The 23001-nt window shown below is 35.9% G+C and overlaps 1 protein-coding gene and 1 long non-coding RNA gene across 2 annotated transcripts in view; one reads left to right on the forward strand and one right to left on the reverse strand.

Annotated features, from left to right (window-relative positions):
- The window catches only part of LOC135077327 (supervillin-like), a 296862-nt gene that overhangs the window by 36180 nt on the left and 237681 nt on the right, over positions 1–23001 (reverse strand). The window contains exon 14 of the mRNA XM_063971855.1: positions 21303–21414. Within this exon, the coding sequence (XP_063827925.1) occupies positions 21303–21414 (112 nt within the window). The remainder of the gene's footprint in view (positions 1–21302; positions 21415–23001) is intronic.
- On the forward strand, positions 8936–10979 carry LOC135077668 (uncharacterized). Its single transcript, XR_010258488.1, has 2 exons — positions 8936–9003; positions 9111–10979. It is a non-coding gene; the product is annotated as an uncharacterized LOC135077668 (long non-coding RNA).

Here is a 23001-nt window from a genome sequence, read left to right on the forward strand (position 1 = left end):
AATTGTAATATCATTTTGAATATATTATTATTCCAATCACATCACTGACTAGAATATGTTGATTTGCGACATGTACTCGCTAGCATTCCTTGGAAACGTTTCGCTCCATTTGATACGAGTTAATTTAGCAATGAAGTTTTTTACACTGTTCACAATCACCACATCACGACCGTTGATTGATGAGTAAAGTTTATGAATAAAACATAAGGTGGTAATTCACAGCTGAAACAAATACGGTGTAAAACGAGAGGTCAATGCGAGTCGGTTGTAAACTTGCGAGCTTGTAATGGCACCGCTTGACCGCGTCAAGAGAATGACAGACGCATACTGGTTTGATCATTGGCCACTATCATCAGGCAAGTAAACAGGGATGACTCATGCGCAGGTCCGATGTTGCGTGTAAACACAACCGGTGCTGGCTACCGATGACGCATCTGGTGTAACACTTTGTCAATACTGTAGGTGCGTCTGGACCGGTAGCGTCTTCGTACCGGTAACCTTGGACCGGCAACGCCCAAATACAACAACTCTAACGAACAATAAACTCAAACAAGCCCATAATCAAGTCAACAAAAAGAAGTTTATACACGTGCGAGGACGTTTTGAGCACATTAAACGCAATTCGTTTAATAGAGTGCGCAATTGATGACAGGTACAATTGTATTTAGATCGGACGTTTCGTTGTTCTGTTGCAACCGCTAATAAATTATATTACAAAACAACATCACTTGTTTATATTTAGACACGGAAAATGGCCGGTTATAAAGACGTTATACGGGAAATATTGTCCGTTTAACGCGTTATACAATAATAAATAAATAAATAAACATTTAGCGTAACAGAAACGGAACGGTTGAAAAATCAGCAGGATTTTGAATGGGAAGTTTTCACAACAGGCGAATGGAAATATTTTAAGGAAAATCTAAGTGGTTCGCCTTGCCGCGAGAGGCGGCATTCCTTTATCGGCTGATATTACACGATATTCCGAGATCTGAGTGACGACGCGCAATCCAAATATGTCAAGTTGCCCCGACCTAATGTGGAGATGGCAAAAAACCGACGACTTTAATTAATAAAATGCCAAACAAATAACTTAACAATTATGAGCCAACATCACTAAGAACAACATGGTTTTGATATAGCATAGGTGACTATTTGATAATGCCAAAAGACACAACAAGTACCCAAAGAAAAAATAACAGAACCGGTAACCTTGAACAGTTACAGAAAAATATTATATTGTCATTAAATTTCTTAATTTGCATAATAAATCGTTAAGATAAAAATCGACCAATGGACTTTCTTCACCAACAAAGACTTCAATCGTAAAAAAACAAACAACACATAAAGAGCAGACAGTATCTCCTCGATACAATGTTACTGATTTACGAGAAGGGCTCATTGCTGTTCCAAAGACTTACGATCTGTAGGCCCGAGTAGGGCTACCAGATGAAAACATCAAAAGTCCGGAGAAAAGGCCTGATTTTCATTCAAAATCCTGAGCTTTTGTTGCAGTTTGAGAATTTTCTCTAAAACGTACTGAACAATTTCAAAAAGTCGCATTTGAAATTTTGCGAATTTGGCAATTTGCGAATTTGACAAAGTGAGAATCTGGCACATTGCGTGCGACCGCTTGACAATTTGCGAATTTAACAATTTGCGCCTAAACGAATGCGGATTAAAGGGGATAAGTGTTGATTTCAACTGTGCAAAATTACTTCAAGTTGGGAGTTTTTTTTATTGTTTAACTTTTTATTAAAGAAGTCTTAAAAATGTAGGTAATGTTACATTTTTAAGATGTCTTTGCTGAGAAGAGTTTAAAAATATTGAAATGTCAGGACAAATCCTGAGATATGGTAACTCTAGGCCCGAGTCAATGCCCCGTGATAGGTACGCCAATATCGAAACAGATGCTATGTGGAGGGGAGCTATCATAACTATAGAAAATTGCAAATATAATAAATAATTTAATTTGTTTTTTATAAGGAAAACAGACCACTTCATACTTAATGAGTTATTTGTCAGTGGGCGATACGAACAAACAAAAATACTCGGTATTGAAAGTCATTTTGATTTGGAGTCTGTTATTAGTCATTGATAAACACAACAAAGTATTCTCAAATGACTCAAAAAACTTTATAAGAGCCCAAGTTAAGGCAAGAGTTTATGCCCATAATTTAGTGATTACATTTCAATATTTGTATCAATTAAAGGTGTAGGTGGTCAATTAAATATTTTTAAATATTTAATGTTTTAAACTTCTTGTATTTAATTATTTGAATTATGCAAATCTTTTGATTACAGCCCAAGCACATTTCAACGAAAACAGTGCGTTATTTTTGACATTCTTGAACCAATTCACGTACGATCATTTCAGTATACGGGTCATAGCCCCATCACTTTCGAGTGAACATAACAAGCATGTAGGACGAATCAATCTCAATACATAACACTTGACCATAACCATTAGTGATGTGTGACTTGACACACAAATTGTCGCACGACGAATACAAATAGTCGGCATTAGAAACCGGGTTTGTTAAGGCTCGAGAATCTAAGTGCAGCACTAATTAAGGCGCTGCAAAGACCAACGTGTGAAAGTAAAATCGCAAGGCGTGCAATCAAGATCCTTCCATTAACTCCGATTTTTACTTAAACCCGTGTCAAGCTCTATAAAACAGTTGATGACGAATAAATTAGCATAAAACAAAAAACCGAAGAATTTAATCTAAAAATAACAGCACTATGACTTTATAGAAACATCATAAAAACGAACGGAGCGTGGTCTATGTTTTGTAAATGGCGTAACAACGATTATTTATTCCGATTCTGAAGGTAATAAAGGAATGTTTAACAGTACATAAATACATTAATGATTACTAACAAACAAACAATTTGTTTAACAAAGAAACTGACGAACCAATTATCACGGAATAAAGTGTAAGAATTTCCTTAAATACCCCCAGAGAAGGTGATCACAAGGTCGACAGTAATGATAGTCAAGATAAACCGATGATAACGAGAGATAAAATCCTCACACTAGAAATCAATGGAACCGAACGACACTTTTATATTGGTAAACTTCAAAATCCCTCAGAAAAACAAAAAACAAACAAAGAAAACACAATTAGCCGTGACGTATCAGATTCACAGACCAAAACACTGGCAACGTATCAAAAAGCGCGGGCGAATTTTGTGAAAGCGATTTTTTGGTTCAAAAAATGAATTCGCGAAAGGCACCCGCGTGCGCGAGCGCTGGTCTCGGGCCGGCCAAAACTACTGCGGTGCCCGGCCGTCTCGCGCGGGTCAGCGTGTACTTACCTGGCAAGGCGCAGGATTATCGCGATTGAAATATACGTAGATGCATGTAAATAAACGCGCTTTTCGTGTGATACCTCTTGGGCATAATGAAACTACCGATTGGAGTGATTTTATCTGGCAAAGCGCAGGATTATCACGATTAAAATATACGTAGCTGCAAGTAAATAAAAGTATACTGAGTTTAATGCATCTACTTATCAATCCGACTACTTTTTTATCGAATGAGTTTTGTTGCGTATATTTGTTATTTTAGCTAAGTAACTAGTTGGCTAAACTACTGAAAGAGTTCAACTGGATTTTATTTTAGACTAGCTAGCTAGACAGCTGGGTAGCCAACCGAAAGAGTTTATCAACATACCAGCGAAGAAAATTAAGCCAAGTTTCATCATCATAAATCGTTCAAAATTGATTTCACACATCACTACAGATTACGTGCGTTGAAGTAATACTGGCCTAGTATGAAAAAAATACACATTTTTGAACATTCAGCCTTAAATCTATATCTATCTATAAAAGCGAAAGATCACTGATTGACTGACTCACTCATCACGCAATCTCAGAAACTACAAGTGCTAGTAGGAGTCTTAAATTTTGCATAGGGGTTCCTTTTAGAACGTAGGTGCTCACTAAGAACGGATTTTACGAAACTCCACCCCTAAGGGGGTAAAACGGGATCCACGCGTACGAAGTCGCTGGCGGCCGCTACTTAGTATACAGGGTGTTAGGTAAATGGGTATATGAGCCGACACTAGCCCATGTTAACATGGTCATATAAATGGTATGGTGAAGTCAGAAATTTGATATCATCATTTTATTTTTTTTAATTTTCATATAAAATAAATTTTATAAAATCCGATTTGTATGAAAATTAAAATAATTAAAATGAAGATATCAATTTTCTGACTTCACCATACCATTTATATGACCATGTTAACATGGGCTAGTGTCGGCTCATATACCCATTTACCTAACACTCTGTATAAATAAGGGAAATGGAAAGGGTCGATTCTAAAGGCATAAGTAAAATTTTGCAAATATAATAAAGTTCAATAATAAACTTACGCAGTGGGTCAATGCCGAAGGCATTGATTAAATTAAATTAACCGTTCAAGTTGTTTAAAGAATGTAAAACATCAGGCATATCCGGGAAATTGCGACACGAGAAGGTTAAAAAATTTAAACTTTTCGTTTTATTAAAAAAAAATTGTAGTAATTTTAAACATTAATAAAAACATTTGTCATAATTGTTTGGAATCATTTTGCACTGGGTCTTTTTACAGGTTGATTGTTTTATCAATACTGTAACTAAACTTTGCATTATGTATATTATTTAATGCTATAATATATTATACAGTAGACAAGGTCACTACATCCGAATGCGATAACTATAGCAGCCCCTTGAAATGTGAATGTAAACGGTAAATAATGAATAGGCAATTAAAATAATTAATTTTTCTGCGGTATCATAAGCGGGATTAGTTAATGCAAAAGTATGCAATTACTTAGGGTTGCTAATTCTAAAAAAGAGCAACTTAGGTAAGCGGTTGGTAGTAGTACTTACTTAAATATTTGAATCTAATTCTTTGAGTGACTTTTCCGGTTGAATATCTAATACATTTTTGTATTTACTTTATGAAATACCTAGACAGGTTTTATTTCTTTTAAAAGTTGCGTAAGTACGCATCGATTGCACACTGATCGTGTTTTAAAAATTATTGATTAATATTATATTAGTAGGATTTGCAATGAAACATGACCCAATAGCCACTTTATTATTATGTTACATTAAATGTAAATGGCCACACAAATTACCGATGTATTATTAAGTTGATTTCTGCCTAACCTTACGAGTTTTTTCCAAGATCAAATATTTTCATGAATAAAACTAAGTACCTACCTACATAATACCTTTTGAAACCTATGGTATGGGATACAACAAAATAATTAAGTATGAAACATAGTATTCCTGGTAGAAAACTGACTAATTATCTATACATATTATGTACATAATACCTTGCGTGAAATGTACTAGCACATCTGCTGAGGTACATTTGCGGTCACTGTTACGTACCTAAATCACCCGCAGTGCTAACCGCAACATGCGTCTGACTACGAACATAACCATAAGGCAGTTGATGAGATCGATTAATCGAAAGTCTTTTATATCTATTTCATCCTCAAAAGCTCAAGAATCAACTACAGGCACTTGAAAATGGAGATTTTTTTATCACTAAAACACACGAAAGAAGTTACACTTTTGAATTACTCTCGCTCGTTTGTGTTAAAGTCATTCTGCAATACAAAATGTCAAAAAGATATTGGTCAATCAAATGGATCACTACGACATTGAGCTTTTGAGCAAAAAAATGAAAAAGAAAGAAAACTAATTTTATTTGGCAGCACAAAGACACATACACACACTCAATAAAAAAAAACACAAAATAAAAAGTTACAAAAAAGGGGGACCTCGATTTTTTTAATTGACATGAAGTGTCGATTTAAATCGATCTTTTTTGGGAATAATCGCTTTGTCGCCCAACCCTACACCAGTAAGCTGACACGGCGAGTTGGTTCACGTGCGAACAAGGCTAATTGTTTTAGCAAAAACGCAAAACACTCCCCGTTCCGTTCCAAACATCCGAGAGTGATGATGATGATCGATGACAGATACACGCGTTTAGTGTCATCAATCTCGATTTAATCGCTAGAGATTTAAGAAAACATCGATATAAACCATTTATTATCGTTAACACTAATCGATGCAGCGTGAACATGAGACAGACAATCGGTTTCTTTAATTGTTGTAACAATAACTAATTATGTACACTTGACCTTATCTTCATCATGCGATATATTTTATTCGTTATTGTTAATTTAAATTAATATGGACTTTTTAAACAAGTCTATGCTGTTAACTGTTAACAAACTGACATGTTTAATTTAACGTTAACAGCGTTTCTTTATTTTTTATCAAATTACACTAATTAAGTTTACTATGAAATAATTTCGTTTCAGCCAAACGACGTCCACTGCCGGACAAAGGCCTCCTCCAAGGTTTTCCACAATGCACGGTCCTGCATGAAATAATTTATTCGTATGTAATTGTTTCTATTAAATTGTAAAATATCACTTCCCTCAATGTACAAAATACGTAAGTAGAATTTGATGAAAATTTAATTTCAATTACTACTACCGCCAATACAATGCAGAAGATACTCAATACAGCAAAAAACCACATCATTAAACATGTATTGTAAACACCACCATACGCTCTATTCCAGCAAACTTCTAACAAACTTTGCAGTGGCCAAAATCTAAGAATAAACCACTTGGAACTAACGCCAAAATTATTTAGGACACTGTCATACACATAACAGTGTTTTGGCGCGATTTGAATATACGATCACGTTAATTATAACTGTGAGATAATGGCCTTAGTTATAGCATCTGTTAATTGATGCGCCTTGGTATTTAATTAGACCTTTACATTTCATTGTTCTACTTCTTCATTAAGATTACAGATGCCAACTAAAACTGGGTCTCATTTGAGGTTAACATACCCATACCACATTGAAGTTTTGTCTCGGACCAATTTAAATACATACAGGGTGGTATCACCACGCACCGGCTTGACATCTTAAAAGAAATATCCTGTATAAAAATATGGTGGTCTTTCTTTAATACAAAACGACAGTCAGTGTTAACAGTCGAATTACTTATTAACTTGGAATGGGTAGTTTTGTATAAAAATGAAAACTAAACATGGATTCTGAGGTAAGGCAAAAGGTATTCGAATGAGTCAGATCCTACTAGGTCACTGCATTTGACTTGCTTAGTAATAATATTGTGGAACTGATATAAAATAAACTTTGACTAGCGCATAAATGCCAAGAACTACGTAATTTTTATTTGTTTATATCAACTTTGCAAACAGAATCTTTGCCAAATGTTATTTCCAATTTATCTAACAGGAAGGTCTTTAAAAATTACAGTCAATAAACTCCCGTTTCATGAATGAAAATAAATGTTATCGATATCATTTGAAACTGTTTTATGTTACAACGGAAGTAAAAAGATAAACAAATGAACAAGTTTTGTAACTTTATTTTTTCGTGTCACATTAAGGCCGAGCCACACACAAAGGTAGGATGACACTTGGTATACCTATGCTGCATTATGTAAGTACTTTGTTTATAAAATAATGAGACACCTGTTGTGACAAGTGCCCTTTCAATCACCATACGTTGAGGCTATTGCAATGGTATTTTCTGTTTAACTTATCGGCAATAGGTTACAGATGACGGCAGATGAAGTTAATCACAGTGGCATGTCTTATTGCAGTTTTAATAGGTGATATTTTACAGCGAAACTGTGTAGTCTTATGTACTACGGGACTATTCCCATCTCCCATTCCCACCGCTGCAACTCTTGTGTAGCCAGGATCTACAGCTTGACTGCCAATAAGATCCCAACCAATGAAGACCAAGTTTGTCCTGGGGAAAAGTTAAACTATCATTGGACCCGCAACGAAATTATTCAGAAGAACATAGGAGGAGTTCTAAATTAATGATTAGTCTTATGTACTAACGAGTATTTAATTTATTATGTACACATATGGGTTTAATCTACCATTATTATGCAATTAACTGCCTTGACAGTAAATGTAAGCCATGACCATTACATAAAGTCCCTGACCGTCTGGCTCGGTCCAATCGAAGTTACCAGACGGAAGGGATAAAGAGGCTCAAGTGTCTAAAGTAAGAGCAAAACAATCTTCGGCGAAATGCATTTGCGTGCGCGCAGATAAAGTTGCGTCACGACCGCAACGGACGGACGACGGAATCGATCGCACTATATCGATTAATTGATCATACTAATGCAATGGTTTATAAAATATATATCCGGAAAGAAATGCAGATTTGGGTAGTCTATACTAGCTCAAAAAAAGTACATATTTCCTTGACAGATACAATAGGTACTGAATAATTATTATTTATGGCTGCACGCACACTTAGGGACACGAAAAAAGTATCGATACTTTATGGTATCGAGTAGGTTTCTTTTCGATACCGATACTTTTGTACTCGATAACTTGTATTCGATACTTTTACTTACCAAGTACTTTTGACAGATATCGTATCGAATAAATTACTTGTTTTTTTATTTATTCATAATTTATGGCAACATTTGCAACGCCATCTTGTTCAATCTTGCTGAAGCTTTCATTCATAGAGATAGTTCCGTTGCCGGTAGGTTGCCGGATTCACATTTCATTTGTTTAATTAGTCTATGGTTCATTGGCTGTACTGTAGCTGTATGGACTTAGATCCCTTTGCCTAACCTCACGAAAAAATCATACAAAAAAAACTCTGGTTCATTCGTTCGTTGTTGTTAACTGACAGTTGGTTGTTATTTATAACATGTTGATATTTAATGATTTTCTTGCATTATTGATAAATGATAATTGACTTATTGATATTTCAACCTATTCAGAACAGCACTCACAATTATTCTGTGTTTGTATCGGGATTTGAATCAGTGCAATATCCAAAGAATGCCGCCTACCAAGAGTGACGTTTGGCAGTATTTCGTCAAGATTAACAAAGATGAGGTGAAATCGTCAGGGAATACGTCAAACATGAATAAACATTTAAAGAAACACCCTAATTCTGATGCCTCAAGGTAATTTTTTTTAATGATTATATGGTCCTTATTTATATAACCTAAAATTTGTTTTGTAGTCATTTAATAGGCGCACGAAACTGATTATTTTATATTATTCTTTTTAGTGTAAAAGGAGATAAAAAACAAACGACGATGTCGACGATTCAGAAAAAGTTAGAACTGTCGAATTTAACGAGTCGTGATCACGAACCCCAACCATCAACAAGTACATCGAAAGCACCTGAATCAGATGCATTGCTAACAACTCCTTCACCATCTGATGTCGAGAGAATTCCAATAGTAATCAGTGGTGATGGTGAGTTAGAAGAAACCTATGCACCACCTCCAAAAAAAAGGCAACTTTCAATTGTACAATCAATGGAACGAAAATACTCTTATTTGGATGGAGGAAAAGATTATTTGAAACTCTGCAAATGTTTGCTTTATTTTATTTGCGTTGATAAAAGACCGTTTGACATTGTGAAAGGGCGTGGGTTTAAAAAATTGATGCATCAAGCATGTCCATCATTTAAAATTCCTCATGTAGATACCCTTAAAGCACAATTCGAACACTTTTATAGTGTAATGCGTTTGAAAATAGAAAATATATTTGACAATGTAGATCACGTGGCATTAACCTGCGATATTTGGAGTGAGATGATGACTGTTACCAGTTATTTAGGGGTTACTGCTCATTATTTGCAAGAAGACAAACTGGTGTCACGTTGCATAGCTACCGTTGCACTGGATCAGCGTCATACTGGTGATTTTATCGCTGAAAAATTAAAAGAAATTTGTGCAGGTATACACATCAGTTTGGATAAAATAACTGCAGTAGTTACAGACAATGGCTCGAACATGATAGCCGGCATAGCAAATTTTCTAGAAAAGAACAAACATTTATCTTGCTTTGCTCATACAATTAATCTAATTGCTGAATCTGCCATGTCAGTCAATGATTTAGGAGCATTAGTAAGCAAGGTACGAGACATTGTAAAATTTTTCAAGAGCAGTGTAATCCTCAGTGACTCTTTACGTCAAAAGCAAACTGGGTCTCAACCTCTCAAACTGATTTTAGACGTGAAGACTCGGTGGAATTCCGTCTATTATATGCTACAGAGATACATTGAATTAGCACCAATAGTTCATCAAATTTTGATGTTAAATACAAAAGCACCACCCACACCATCGGCTGTAGAAATGCAAAATATTAAAACATTGATTTTTATTTTGAAACCGCTGGAGTATGTAACCAAAGAGTTATCAGGTGAACAGTATGTAACCATTAGTAAAATAATTCCGATGGTGAACTGTTTGAAGACGCAGATTAATACTATACCTATGGCTGTAGGTGATGGTGATGATCCCCATGGAAAGGTAATAGATACAGTAAAAAAAGAAATCCTAAAACAGATAGAACGCCGATTCGGACATATTGAAGGTAATTATTTGATTGCAATGTCATGTTTGCTAGATCCGAGATTCAAGAATATCCATTTTCAGGACGCTAAAGCTTGTGCAAAGGCAATTTCTTCACTGAGAAGATATATAACAACGTCTCCTAGTGTTATCGGCAGCGATCATGACAGCGATTCCTCTCTTGAAACAACTTACGATTTTTGGAGTCACCACAAGAAATTAGCTCACACGAAAAAGCGAAGTAAAACCAGTGCTTCATCACAGTTTGAAAATAAGGATGAAATAAGCCATTATTTATCTACACAGGTTTCGCCACTCTCTTTGGATCCTCTGAAACAATGGGAAGACATGAAAGTTGTTTTCCCAAAATTATATAAATTGGCACGAGAATTTTTATCGATTCCTGCGACTTCAGTGCCCTCAGAAAGATTGTTTTCGAAAGCTGGAAGTACAATTACTAAAACCCGTAACCGCCTATCGCCAAAAAGGCTCGACAAACTTCTTTTCTTGAGCGATTGTACCGAGGAGGAATGGGATTTATAATATTTTAGATTAAAAAATTGTGGCTTTACTTACAGGTTGTTTTTATTTATCTTAGGGCTGATTTATCCATCGTAAGGTATAAGTTAACAAACCAATAAAGTATAACTCAGCGAATCAAAGTTGTCTACACCTTCATATTTATAATAAATGCATAACATAAAGTGACACTTACTTTTAATCATATTACACTTTATTGGTCTGTTAAGTGTTATCAGACGATGGAAAAATCAGCCCTTATAATTATATATGTACCATTTGTTACTTTTTCATTTTCTCTTACTGTATGAATGAAGGTACAGACGATACTTACTGAACTGACTAACATTGACAAACTAACGTATGGCGTAGGCCCTGCCTGAGAAAAGAACTCGATACTTTGAGGTATCGATACTTTTGTGTCGATTCTTTTACGAGTACGATACTTTTTTATCGATACTACTCATGAGTACAGTATCGATACTTTCTATTCGATACCGTGTCCCTACCACACTGCGCATGGGTAATTATTTCATTTGGCTTATGGGCCTTAAGGCTATGTGATAGAAGATATCTTAATATACCTACGGTTTTTTGGAGAGACAGGATCACACAATTACGAAAAGAGTCACTATTAATCCACTATGTCACTATGTTAATGCGTCATTCACACGAGTAAAAATAATAATATTTCGCTCATTCTTCCAAAAGGGTCTATATTTCCAAAGTCTATCGATTTGAACATAGTGCCCCCGAACAGGTTTGGCTGGGTTACGTTACACTGACCAGCGCACGTCTGGTCCTTGCATTCCTTTGTATCATATCCTGGGGAATGGTACTACCGAAGCCAATTGCGCTGTTAAAGTATTAATGTTAGTACGCATTAAAAACAGAGTGCTTAGCGCCATTAACAAATACCGAAAGCACAACATAACTCTAGATAAACATTTAATTTTGCATCTATAAAATACTCGTAGGTAGGTTTTTAATTTCGTCGCTACTACATACCTGTATGACCGAAAAGAATCAATTATTTAGATGGTCTGATCTGAAAAAGTAGCTCAGAATTTCCCATCTTTTAGTTTAAGCCTAGGCGCAGACCACCGATTTTTAGTTGGCCGATAGTTGGGTCAGGCTGTTAATCAGTGTGGAAATGTATGAAATACTTAAGTGCGCACATTACACCGATTTGGTATCTCAGGCTATTCTTCATACAAATTAGAATCGGACCAACTATCGGCCAACTTAGAGTAGGCGCACAGTGCACACCGTTGATTTTTCGTCGGCCGATAGTTTAGTCGGGCAGTTGATCAGTATGGGCATGTATGGGAGTGCGCCCACCACGCCGATTCGATATGGCCGATTCTTCATACAAATTAAAATCGGTCACAACTATCGGCCAACTAAAAATCAATGGTGTGCGCCTACTCTAAAAATGACATAGATCAGTTAAGAATAAATACAGCACATTTACACTTAATTTAAACACCGAAATCGAAATCTGAAACTGCATTAATATATTGAAAGTTAGTTATCGTCCAGCGTTTATGTTTATTTATGAATCCGTAGATTAAGTTTATTCATGAACAGCTGTTAGGAATTAGATAGGTACTTATTTATCGATTAATAATATTAAGTATTAGGTATTGATTGACGATCTAAATAATGCCGCTGAGTCAGCGGTGTTTTTTATGTTTGTGGTATAAATATTCAGGGAGTAGATACTCGTAAATTTTTGTACAACTAACTGTTATAAGTAACTACTTTCTACCCATGGCTTTTCACTGCAGGACCCTACTTAAACCCTCTTTAATTTACTAGAATAAAGTCTCTCTTTTTTATGCAATACAAGGCAGGATTTGATGGTAATCACACCTGATGTTAAGTGAGATGTAGGATGCTCAGTAAAAATATTAGCAAATCACAAGGACTCTTGTTATCATCATGAATGAAATTATCATTATTGAATTTTGACCAAGATTTGGCAATGTGGTTGTTTTTAATATCGTGCGGATTGCACACACGCATGCTGGGCAATCCCGGGTATATGACGAAATCCACTCGATATTAAAAACCCTAAATGATAATCGGAAACTATGTTAATGTGGCACTGATATTCGAGCCTTCAACCTCGCACCTCGGAAGTGCATAATACTTAAGTCCGCTATAGCAAACTAAAGTTATCACACCTGGGTTGCTGCGACCTCCGCCTGCCTCGTACGGAGGATTCTCGCTGCCTTATAAGGAACGTGTATGCGGCCTAGAATGTGCTCGTAATGCTCGTATGTAAAACGAGCACGTTATTTTTAATTGCAAGTACGAGCAGTTACTTTGCTTTTAAGTGGAAGCACAAATTGTGGTGGAAGTGAGGCAGATTCCCTTCAAATCGAATTTCTATTTTTCCAATGGGTTCTTTTACATGTCTCTTTATCTTTTGAGCCCTACCAACAACGCTTCGAGACAAACACTTATAATATGACAAGTGCTAAGAAGTATATTACGGAACAAACTCAGTTACTATTAGTTGCCACTTTATATTCCATTTATGTGAAAAAGAAAAGGAAAAAATAGAGTTAATGGAGGTGTCCCAGAATCATTATAAGAAAAGTTAGGCATTTTTTGGCACAAAGCCCCTACTTGTGTTTTCAGTATGGATATGAAAATAGTTAAAACATAATGTATGATGATACATATTAATGTTCTGATAAAAGTTACTTTAACCAACTGGGCCTAATTGCAAAATCAGCCTTCACTGTTAGTACTACGTACTACCAGAGTAAATGGTACTACTGTAATAATTAATCCCTATAAAATAGGCTAGCACGGAAACATATTGGATGGAAAACATAAAATCCGCGCTCGCGATTTTCCGAGTTAAACTATAAGTTAGTTACCTGGCGCTCCGCTTGGGGCGCTGCTGGGGCACATTTAATTTCCGCCGGTAAACATAGATGGCGCTGTCGGTTGATCTAATAAAAGCTCGGATAGATCCAATCATGCGCTTCGATAAACAAACACGTCGCTTGCGAAGTTTCAATAATGAGATCTGCATCATGTTCTGATGCGAATATATGGACTTTGAAGCATTTATAGTAAAGTAACACTAGAAGAGTTGAACCTTAAAAAGTTAAACTCGGAAAATATTATAAATGTAAGTAAGCAAGTTTAAGATAAATACACTTTTTTTATCCACATAGAGGAAGCATCAGCCTGCATCTCACCTGATGGAAAGTGATGGTTTATTATATGCTAAAAAGCGACACTCAGACTTCAAAGTGAGGCCGCATTTTTGGTTTAGTAGCCCAAATTGGTCAGATTCCTCGTAGCAAGTTTATAAAATTATAAAAAACATTCCTGAACTTCACGAATTCTTCGTTAATGTTATAGGTATGGCATAACATTGGTTCACGTAAACAATGCCTCGAGAAAGGTCGAAGGGTTCGACATTTTGTGCTGAAAATAGCTGTGTCATTCGACTAAAAATAGGCTGAACTTTGCAAATGCCTTCGGGGCAAATTATCGCTGACTTGGCGAAACGACTCGGGAAAATTTATGTTACTGGAATGGAAATTCCAACCACGATTTTAATAAGGTGATTAGAAGTTAAACTTTTGTGATTAACATTTCTGGAATTACTTCTTTGTTTGGGGTGAAGATAATGTGTTGTTTATACAAATGCAGACATAAACATAAAATCAAAGACAGCCCTATAAAAGAGATCCTAACACTACTGAGTTGACAAAAGAATTTCAGACATCTACCTATATTTCGATAACTTTAAAAGGATATTATGTTATGAAATACCTGAAAATCATTAAAACAATGTCTTTCTTTCTTTATGAATAATGCATAAAAAAGTCACCAAAAGACAGGACAAGTCGAAAGTGAATTTAATGAATAGACAAATCGAATCAATTGCCTTCAAGAACAACGAAAAAGATCTCTAGATGGGGTAATTTTCCGAAATTTCGAGGTTGACTTACCGTTGGAAGTAATTTCCGTCAAGTCGCAAGGGTACGGAAAACATTCGAGTCTTATTATTGTACCCGGTTACCGGTACGGTCCCGGGACAAGTAAGTGGAAAATATTGCTCGGGGAGCTGTCTCCCCGAGCAATATTTCAGCAAGAATTCACGTTTTAGATAGAAATTGATCTTAAAATTAAAATAATGATTTAGACGAGATCGATAGATGTGATTGTCCTCACAAAGGTTAAAAAGGAAAATTTTTAAATTCTACTCAAAAGATAATAAGTCATTTAGCTCAATTATGTGTTTCAGTTCGTTAGAAAGGGGGTTAAAGGGGGTTAATATACACACTGCCTTAATGTATACTATAAATTAAACTAATCAAAGGCTTTGTTTGAGCACGAATGTCATAAAAGCAGAAAAAAGGGGTTAACGTTTGCTTTTAACAGGAAACTGGACCGTGACCTGCAAACATTGTACCCTTAAACAAAGGTGTTACCCAAGGTAGTATCATCGGTAGAGATGGGTTATACTAGGTAAATTTGATACTAGGTGCACCTATTCCAAGTATTTATTAATACTTGATCCAAATACCTATTCCACCTAGTACGTAGTAATTTACCATACTTGACGCGACTAGTGCGGACTAATCCACGTATTATGACTTTAAAATACAATTTTCTTTGAAAAGATACAACCGTAGTATTAATAATGCAATTTGAAATTGAATAATAATGTTTTTGCTAGCTGTTGATTTATTGATATCCTCCCTTCATACTTCAACAGGCTATTCCTATCTCATACCTGCCTGCGCTCAAATTTGTTTGTCAGACAGAGACGGAGTGAATCTCTACGTTCGCACATAAGCTTAGCGAGAAATACGCGGTGCGCGTAATACACGACTACGGATTATGCAATAATAACCTCTATTACTTTGAAGGTAGGGTCGGAAATCGTGTATTTTAAAAAATACTAGGTGGACGACTACGGATTATGCAATAATAACCTCTATTACTTTGATGGTAGGGTCGGAAATCGTGTAATTTAAAAAATACTAGGTGGATCAAGTATTTTAAAAATTGGAATAGGTGCCACTTAGTACTGTAAAATACCTAGTGTGTGGATCTGTTCTAGTAAATACGTCTCATCTCTAATCATCGGACCTTATTGTCATAGCACTAAAAACTATGTTTGTAGGAAATCAGTTCGTTTGGGTGGTGTGAAACTAATTTAGAGCGAATAACATGTTTATTTTAGGCACATTTATATTCGCACTATTGGGTGTGGTGGTGTAATTAAATTTTATAACAGTATTTCACGGGTTACTGTTACATTTAACTATGATAAGTAGTTGTTTTCAGAAGCTCACTATGTTGATCAAAGAAAGATCTAAGTATAATACTAAGGTTAATTTTCTCCTGAGTATCTTGTCGTCATTAGGTAGTACCTACACCATTAAATCAGAAGCTGCCAAATTCATTGGAGTCACGCATAATCGATCCGCAATGCCCTTCGTCAAGTTATTAGATTGGTCACGATAGTTCATTAATTTTATCTCTTAGACCTTGCCAAATAAATCTTTCAGTTGGAATCAGCATTGATTAGAAATTAACATCATTATTGTTCACAAATAGTTTGTTTCCAATGAATCATTATACAGTTTTCAATACTCATTATCTGTATCATCATCATCATTTCAGCCATAGGACGTCCACTACTGAACATAGGCCTCCCCCAATGATTTCTATATTGCTTGGTTGCAGCCAGCACCTTCCTGCTACCTTTATGAGGTCGTCGGTTCACCTTGTGGATCATCTGCATAATCAATTGAAGTATGAAACTTTTCTTGAATGTCACTCGCATAAACCTATGATGATTATATTATACGAAGTACTCTTAGAAATCCTTCAATCATTATTCGCAAAATGAGGCCGCTCCCTTACTTAGCGTTTATTAAAATTAATTGGAGGCAACGAGGAAATGTCGTGTTTGGCGCAATCAACACGCTTCTATTTGAACTGTAACTCCTAGGTCTTAATTATGGACGCAAAATGTTCCTGTTGGAGCTAAATTATCTTTTTGAGATTTCTTTTCAACCACTGCACACTGTCTGAGTGGTAGGAAAATGTAAAACGAAGATTTTTAATTACTTCTCCAATTAAACTCTCACAAAAACTAAATAGAGTTCATTTCAACATTTTTCTAATTTTATTATTTACCTTTAACAGCTTTCAGTATTTCTGGTGCTTTACCGTTGTTAATTCAACGATCTATGAAGCTTTATGATTTTTAATGTCTTCAATCATTTTTATGTGTAAACAGGGTACAGCCAGCGTCAAATAGTTCGTGACACCTAATGTGGTCAAAAAGCTGAAAACACAACCTTATTTTCAACCGACTTCAAAAAAAGGAGGAGGTTTTCAATTCGACCCGTATGATTTTTTTTCTATGTTTGTTACGCGATAACTCCGCCAATTATGAACCGATTTGAACAAATCTTTTTTCGGCGTATAGGTAATACCTCAAGGGTGGTCCCATTTAAATTTAATAATAAAAAAAAACAACCCCCAAGGGTGGAAAATTGGGGATGAACTTTTTTATACGCAATATCTCCGCCGATTATAAACCAATTTGAACGATTATTTTTTTGTTGAATAGGTATTATCAAAAGGGTGGTTTCATGCAAATTTGAAGAAAACATTTCACCCCCAAGGGTGGAAAATTGGGGATGAACTTTTTTATACGCAATATCTCCGCCGATTATGAACCAATTTGAACGATTATTTTTTTGTTGAATAGGTATTATAACAAAGATATCAGGTGATCCGTTTGCTCGTTTGCCTCCTATCACATAAAAAAAAAAAAAAAAAAAAAAAAAACGTGTTGCGAACTTTTTGGCTACTTTGGGTGTCAAGAATATTTGCGCTACCTGTATACTTTAGGTAAATCAGAAACATTTGCTCTTACTACGTGCATATTTGCTATGAATCTATCTGTACCACTCACGTCACTATTTGTATAGGACTCGTGATATCTCCGGGTGGAACAAAAACATTGACCTTGACTTCTTGGCTTATCGATTTGTTACTTTATTGATGCTCACTATCGTTTCTTGGCAACTTTTCCAAGTCAAATTCTTGGAAATTGTTACTTGTGAATACCGAAAAGGGTCTTTGAATTAAGTACATATTCTGTCTTTCTCTTTCTGATCCAGTGAACTTTCATCTTAACAATGTAAAGAGTTCTCTTGGGTAGATAATGTTAAAAGACAATGTTGAAACTGAGAACAATGGGTCTCAAATGCGGTATTATTATGTAGTACATAAGTACTTTCAGATTGACGTTTCGGCGTCATAATGGAAGGCGAAGGATCTTTAGAATCTTACATAGACTGGGTTCTATAAAATATTTCATTTACAATGATTAAAGCAATGCCTTGTTTGTTACTCCCAAAGTTTGAGAACGCCAGGTTCTTGAAAACATGAAGCTTTTCCTCCCTACAAAGTTTTCACCATAAAATTTCTTACAAAGTGTGAACAGCTCTGTAAAACTGTATTCAACTTGAACTTGAAAAAGGTTGAAACCGCGCGGTTATTACGGTCAAGGCCGGGTCAGGTGCTGCAGTGCGCTGAAAGCTCTTGAATGAGAATTATCAACGCTGTTATGTAAGTTTTAGAAATAATCCAAGCAGGTTATCACAGTTTCCTGTAACTTTTTCCGAGTCTAAACATTTAATCCAGACTGAAGCAGCTCAAATTTTTCACAAAGAGCAGAGCTTTTTTTCATCATTTTTCTATACATTACTGATATCGATATTGTAATAATATACCATACCACTTTCTTTGCTTTGTCAGGATCCGAAGAAAAGTGCTAATTGCTGACGTTCTAATGACTCTAGTATGAGACAGACTGTGTCTATCCTCATTATAGATAGAATTCAGTAAACAAGTTTTCATACAAATTATCTATGACTATGGTCAGTATGGTTCTACGTGGTCGTTAACCGAGCCAGTGATACACACGAGTGGCACTTGACTGGATACCTAGGCTCTCGAGTGGCCAGCTTATTACAGGCCTCTCGACCGTAACCGCGAACGATATAGGCTTTCTGCAAATTCAGTGTACATAGGAGATCAATTAAAGATATCGTATCTATGTAACATGTTACTAGTGAGGTATTCACACTTAAGAAAAATGGCAACTTGTAAAGTTTTAGGTAAATTGAATTATTGTCAGTTTCTGATGCTTGGAATAAAATCGTCTGTAAGTTTCCATATTATTGTCATGGGACTATTTTTTAAATCCGGGGAAATTAAACTTTCCATCGAAACTACAAAGGAAATTTTCCAAAATAAATAAATCAAGACTTTGGCCCAATACTTGTTTTCAAATATTTTACATACATCTGACCAAAGATATTCTCCTCCAGTTTTTCTGTTTTATTACCCTTGTGAGGAATGAGGATACAGCGTCCAGCCTTTGTATGAAAAGAAAGGACACTTGCGGGTGTCACGCATGCGGGGAAATCCCGCGTCATTGATGAAAATGAAAAATAAAAATGAAAAATTAAAATTATTTATTGAAATCAAAACAATATTAAAAACAATCTTAGCTTAGCTCTTGGTCTTCAACCTGCATTATGCAGTTGTAATACCTTTGATGAGCTGTATAGCGAATACACGATGCACTGCTAGCTAAGCTCCACTTGACCGCGTACTCGAGCAAGTAAGCTTATTACAGGCCGTTGCAACGCTCAAGGTGAGCTGTGGAGGGCTGCCCTTAAGAGTGCACTCGACTATTGTTTTACAATCTTGCATACTTTGCGTTAACGTAGAAAAGGGGTGCTGAGATATGAAGCGTTCAAAAAAGATTAATCAGTTTATACGAGGGCTGCACTAAAAGTATCGGGAATGGAATATTTCCACTGTTCCAGTCATATTAAAATCTATTTAATTGCAAACTCCAGGGTTTTAAAAATCGTATACCATTTATTTATTTAAAAAAAGTTTCTCGGTCGTATCACAAGGTCTTGTCAAACTTGTTTAGTCGTTGAGAAAATGGAATTGACTCGAGAAAATTCAAGAGCGATGATTTATTATGACTTTTGAAGTGGTTTAACACAAAAACAGTGTGTTGACCGGATGATTTCTGCATTTGGTAATGAAGCCCCATCCAAAACCACAATTTATCGCTGGTTTCCTGAATTTCAACGTGGACGTGTCAAGCTCAGTGATGATCCCCGTCAAGGTCGTCCAAAAACTGCAGTCACCTAAGAAAACGTTGATGCTGTGCGTAAGCTGATTGAAGAAGATCGACATGTGATATACCGCGAAATTCAGGCAACTTTAGACATTGGCATGAGTCAAATACAAATAATCTTGCATGAACAATTAGGTGTAAAAAAGTTGTTTTCCCGATGGATACCGCATTCGCTCTGTGAAGAGCAAAAAGCGGCTCGCGTTACTTGGTGCGTCAGAACTCTCGGGAGATTACATGCAGGATCCTCAAATGCTGTATACAACATCGTATCAGGTGACGAATCATGGATATACGCGTACGAACCCGAAACAAAAAACCAGTCACGAGTTTGGGTGTTCGAAAATGAATTAAATCCAACAAAAATTGTTCGTTCACGGAGTGTTGCAAAAAAAATGGTGGCCACGTTTGTCTCCAAAACCGGCCATGTTGCGACTATTCCTCTTGGGGGACAAAGAACGGTTAATGCAGATTAGTATGCTAGCATTTGTTTGCCACAGGTCGTTTCTGAACTCCGTAAAAAAAACTGCAACCGCCGCATCATCCTCCATCACGACAATGCGAGTTCTCACACCGCGCACTGAACAAAAGAGTTTTTAGAGCAAGAAAACATAGAATTATTAGTCCATCCGCCGTACAGCCCCGACCTAAGCCCTAATGATTTCTATACTTTCCCTAAAATAAAGAATAAATTGCGTGGTCAGAGATTTTCATCACCTGAAGAAGCTGTGGAAGCCTACAAAACGGCCATTTTGGAGACCCAAACTTCCGAATGCAATGGTTGCTTCAATGATTGGTTTCGTGTATGGAAAAATGTGTCAAAGTTCGCGGAGAATACTTTAAAAAGCAATAAATACATTTTTAAATAGTAATGTTGTTTCACTTCCTTGATTCCCGAAATTTTCAGTGCCGCCCTCGTAATTAGTAATCTATCAAAAATTAGCTTAGATCCGACTTGTTATGTATTTTTTACAACTCCATTATCACAATATTATGTTGTGACTCCTACTCGATAATTCGTAGCAAAATTACCGACGCGCGTTTCAAGCCCGCGATAGCGAGAAACCGTAAGGCGCTTTATGTGTTTTCTTGCTTGCGTTTTATACGTTTTTCTCTCTGAAAAAAAGGTATAAGTAAACAATAACATGGTACTCACGTTGATCCTGTTCTTTGCCCTCTCGATGGCCTTGGAGTCTTCGCGGTCGGGGCTGAGGCGGCAGAGTCTCGCTCGCCAGTCGTTCGCGCCGGCTGCCTGGAGCGCCGCCAGCCTGGAATATAACAAATACAGTTAATACTATTCATTCATTGAAACTATTGAACTTGCTAAGAAACATTTGAACTGTATCTAAAACACGTCTACTGCAACTGTCAAAATTCAGTAGCCGGCGACTAGCGTGACGGTTTTGGTAAGATAATTTAAAATGATTTGTCAAAATGTTAGTGTGAATAGGTATTAGATTAATTTTTCGTCTCAATATCGGTGTCGATTACATAGAATAAAGCTTATCATATTTTATATTTCTCGACGAGCGTTTGTTGTCTCATTGAAGTAGGGTAGACCGGGTACAATAGTACCACGGGTCAATAGTACCATCGGCGATATTTCTTCATACAAGCGACGTTAGATTGTGTGCATAGCGTCAGAATATGAGCTTTTTGTGTTTCCATCCGCTCACCAGTCGGCGGCGCTTGCGCTGAAAAACGAAGGTGTACAGGAAGGATTTTTGTTTTTTGCCCAGCCGCAGTAAGTTTTTATGTCAAATATATGAGCCTATAAGTTGCCTAATATGCTATTTGTTACCAAAGTATTGTTGTCAATAGTTTATCCAGGCTCTAAACTTTGTATTGACAGTGAATTATTGGCATTCACTGTGAAAATGACTGAATTTTAGGTGAAGTTCTCTTGACTACCTACTTGGAACAAATGTACCAGTCTCCATGGGGTCAATTGTAGCGGTACAATAAACCCCGTGGTACAATTAACCCCCGGAACCTTATTTTATACTTACTACATAATATTTTAAATTGGTTTTAAAGTACCTATACTTATAATAAAATAAGTTATTATAAAACATTCACGTGGTTATTTTACATTTTTACAATTATATTTTTATAATTATAGGCATACCTACCTACTGAAAAAATAGTTAATATTGTGTTTTATTAAATAAGTAGGTAGATGTCGATAAAAAGGTGATATAAGTACCTAAATGCCTACTTAAAATATTTTAATATAGGTTTCTAAAACCCTTCTGAATATGTACATTTTAGCTTAATTCAGTAAGTAACTAAGTATTTGAACGTTTTGTTTTAGATGCCTCGACGTAGAGTCAAAAGTACGGATCACGGATCAACGGATCTATTTCTTTATGAACAGGCTTATGAAAAAATCTTAAAAGGGCGAAGCATTAGTAGGTATAAATAAATCAGGGTCAATTGTACCAGGGGTCAATTGTACCCTCATACAAAAATAGATTTTTAAGTTTTGATTATTCTATCATTGTTATTATGCTTATTGTTGTTTCAGGAGCAATATCCGAGCCAAATAAATGGCATATTATGTAGAAACAGTTAGCTTTTTCGTTTTTATGGAAGAAAAGTTATTGTTTTGTTTTTAAACTTTAGTGTTGATTTTTCATACTTGTTCCTAAATATTTTCGATCTCAAATAATAAAGAATGATGATTGTAGGAGATTAAGAATACAGAATACCAATAAAGGTGATGATTAGATAAACATAACGACTTTTTTAGCCTCATATATTATTGGTACAATTGACCCGTTGTAGGGGTCAATTGTAACATGAGACATCGTACAGTTCAAACTCGTTTTTCATTAAGTATTCGAAAGAATAGT

Source organism: Ostrinia nubilalis, chromosome 13, assembly GCF_963855985.1.
Source record: "Ostrinia nubilalis chromosome 13, ilOstNubi1.1, whole genome shotgun sequence".
Classification (NCBI taxonomy): Eukaryota; Metazoa; Arthropoda; class Insecta; order Lepidoptera; family Crambidae; genus Ostrinia; species Ostrinia nubilalis.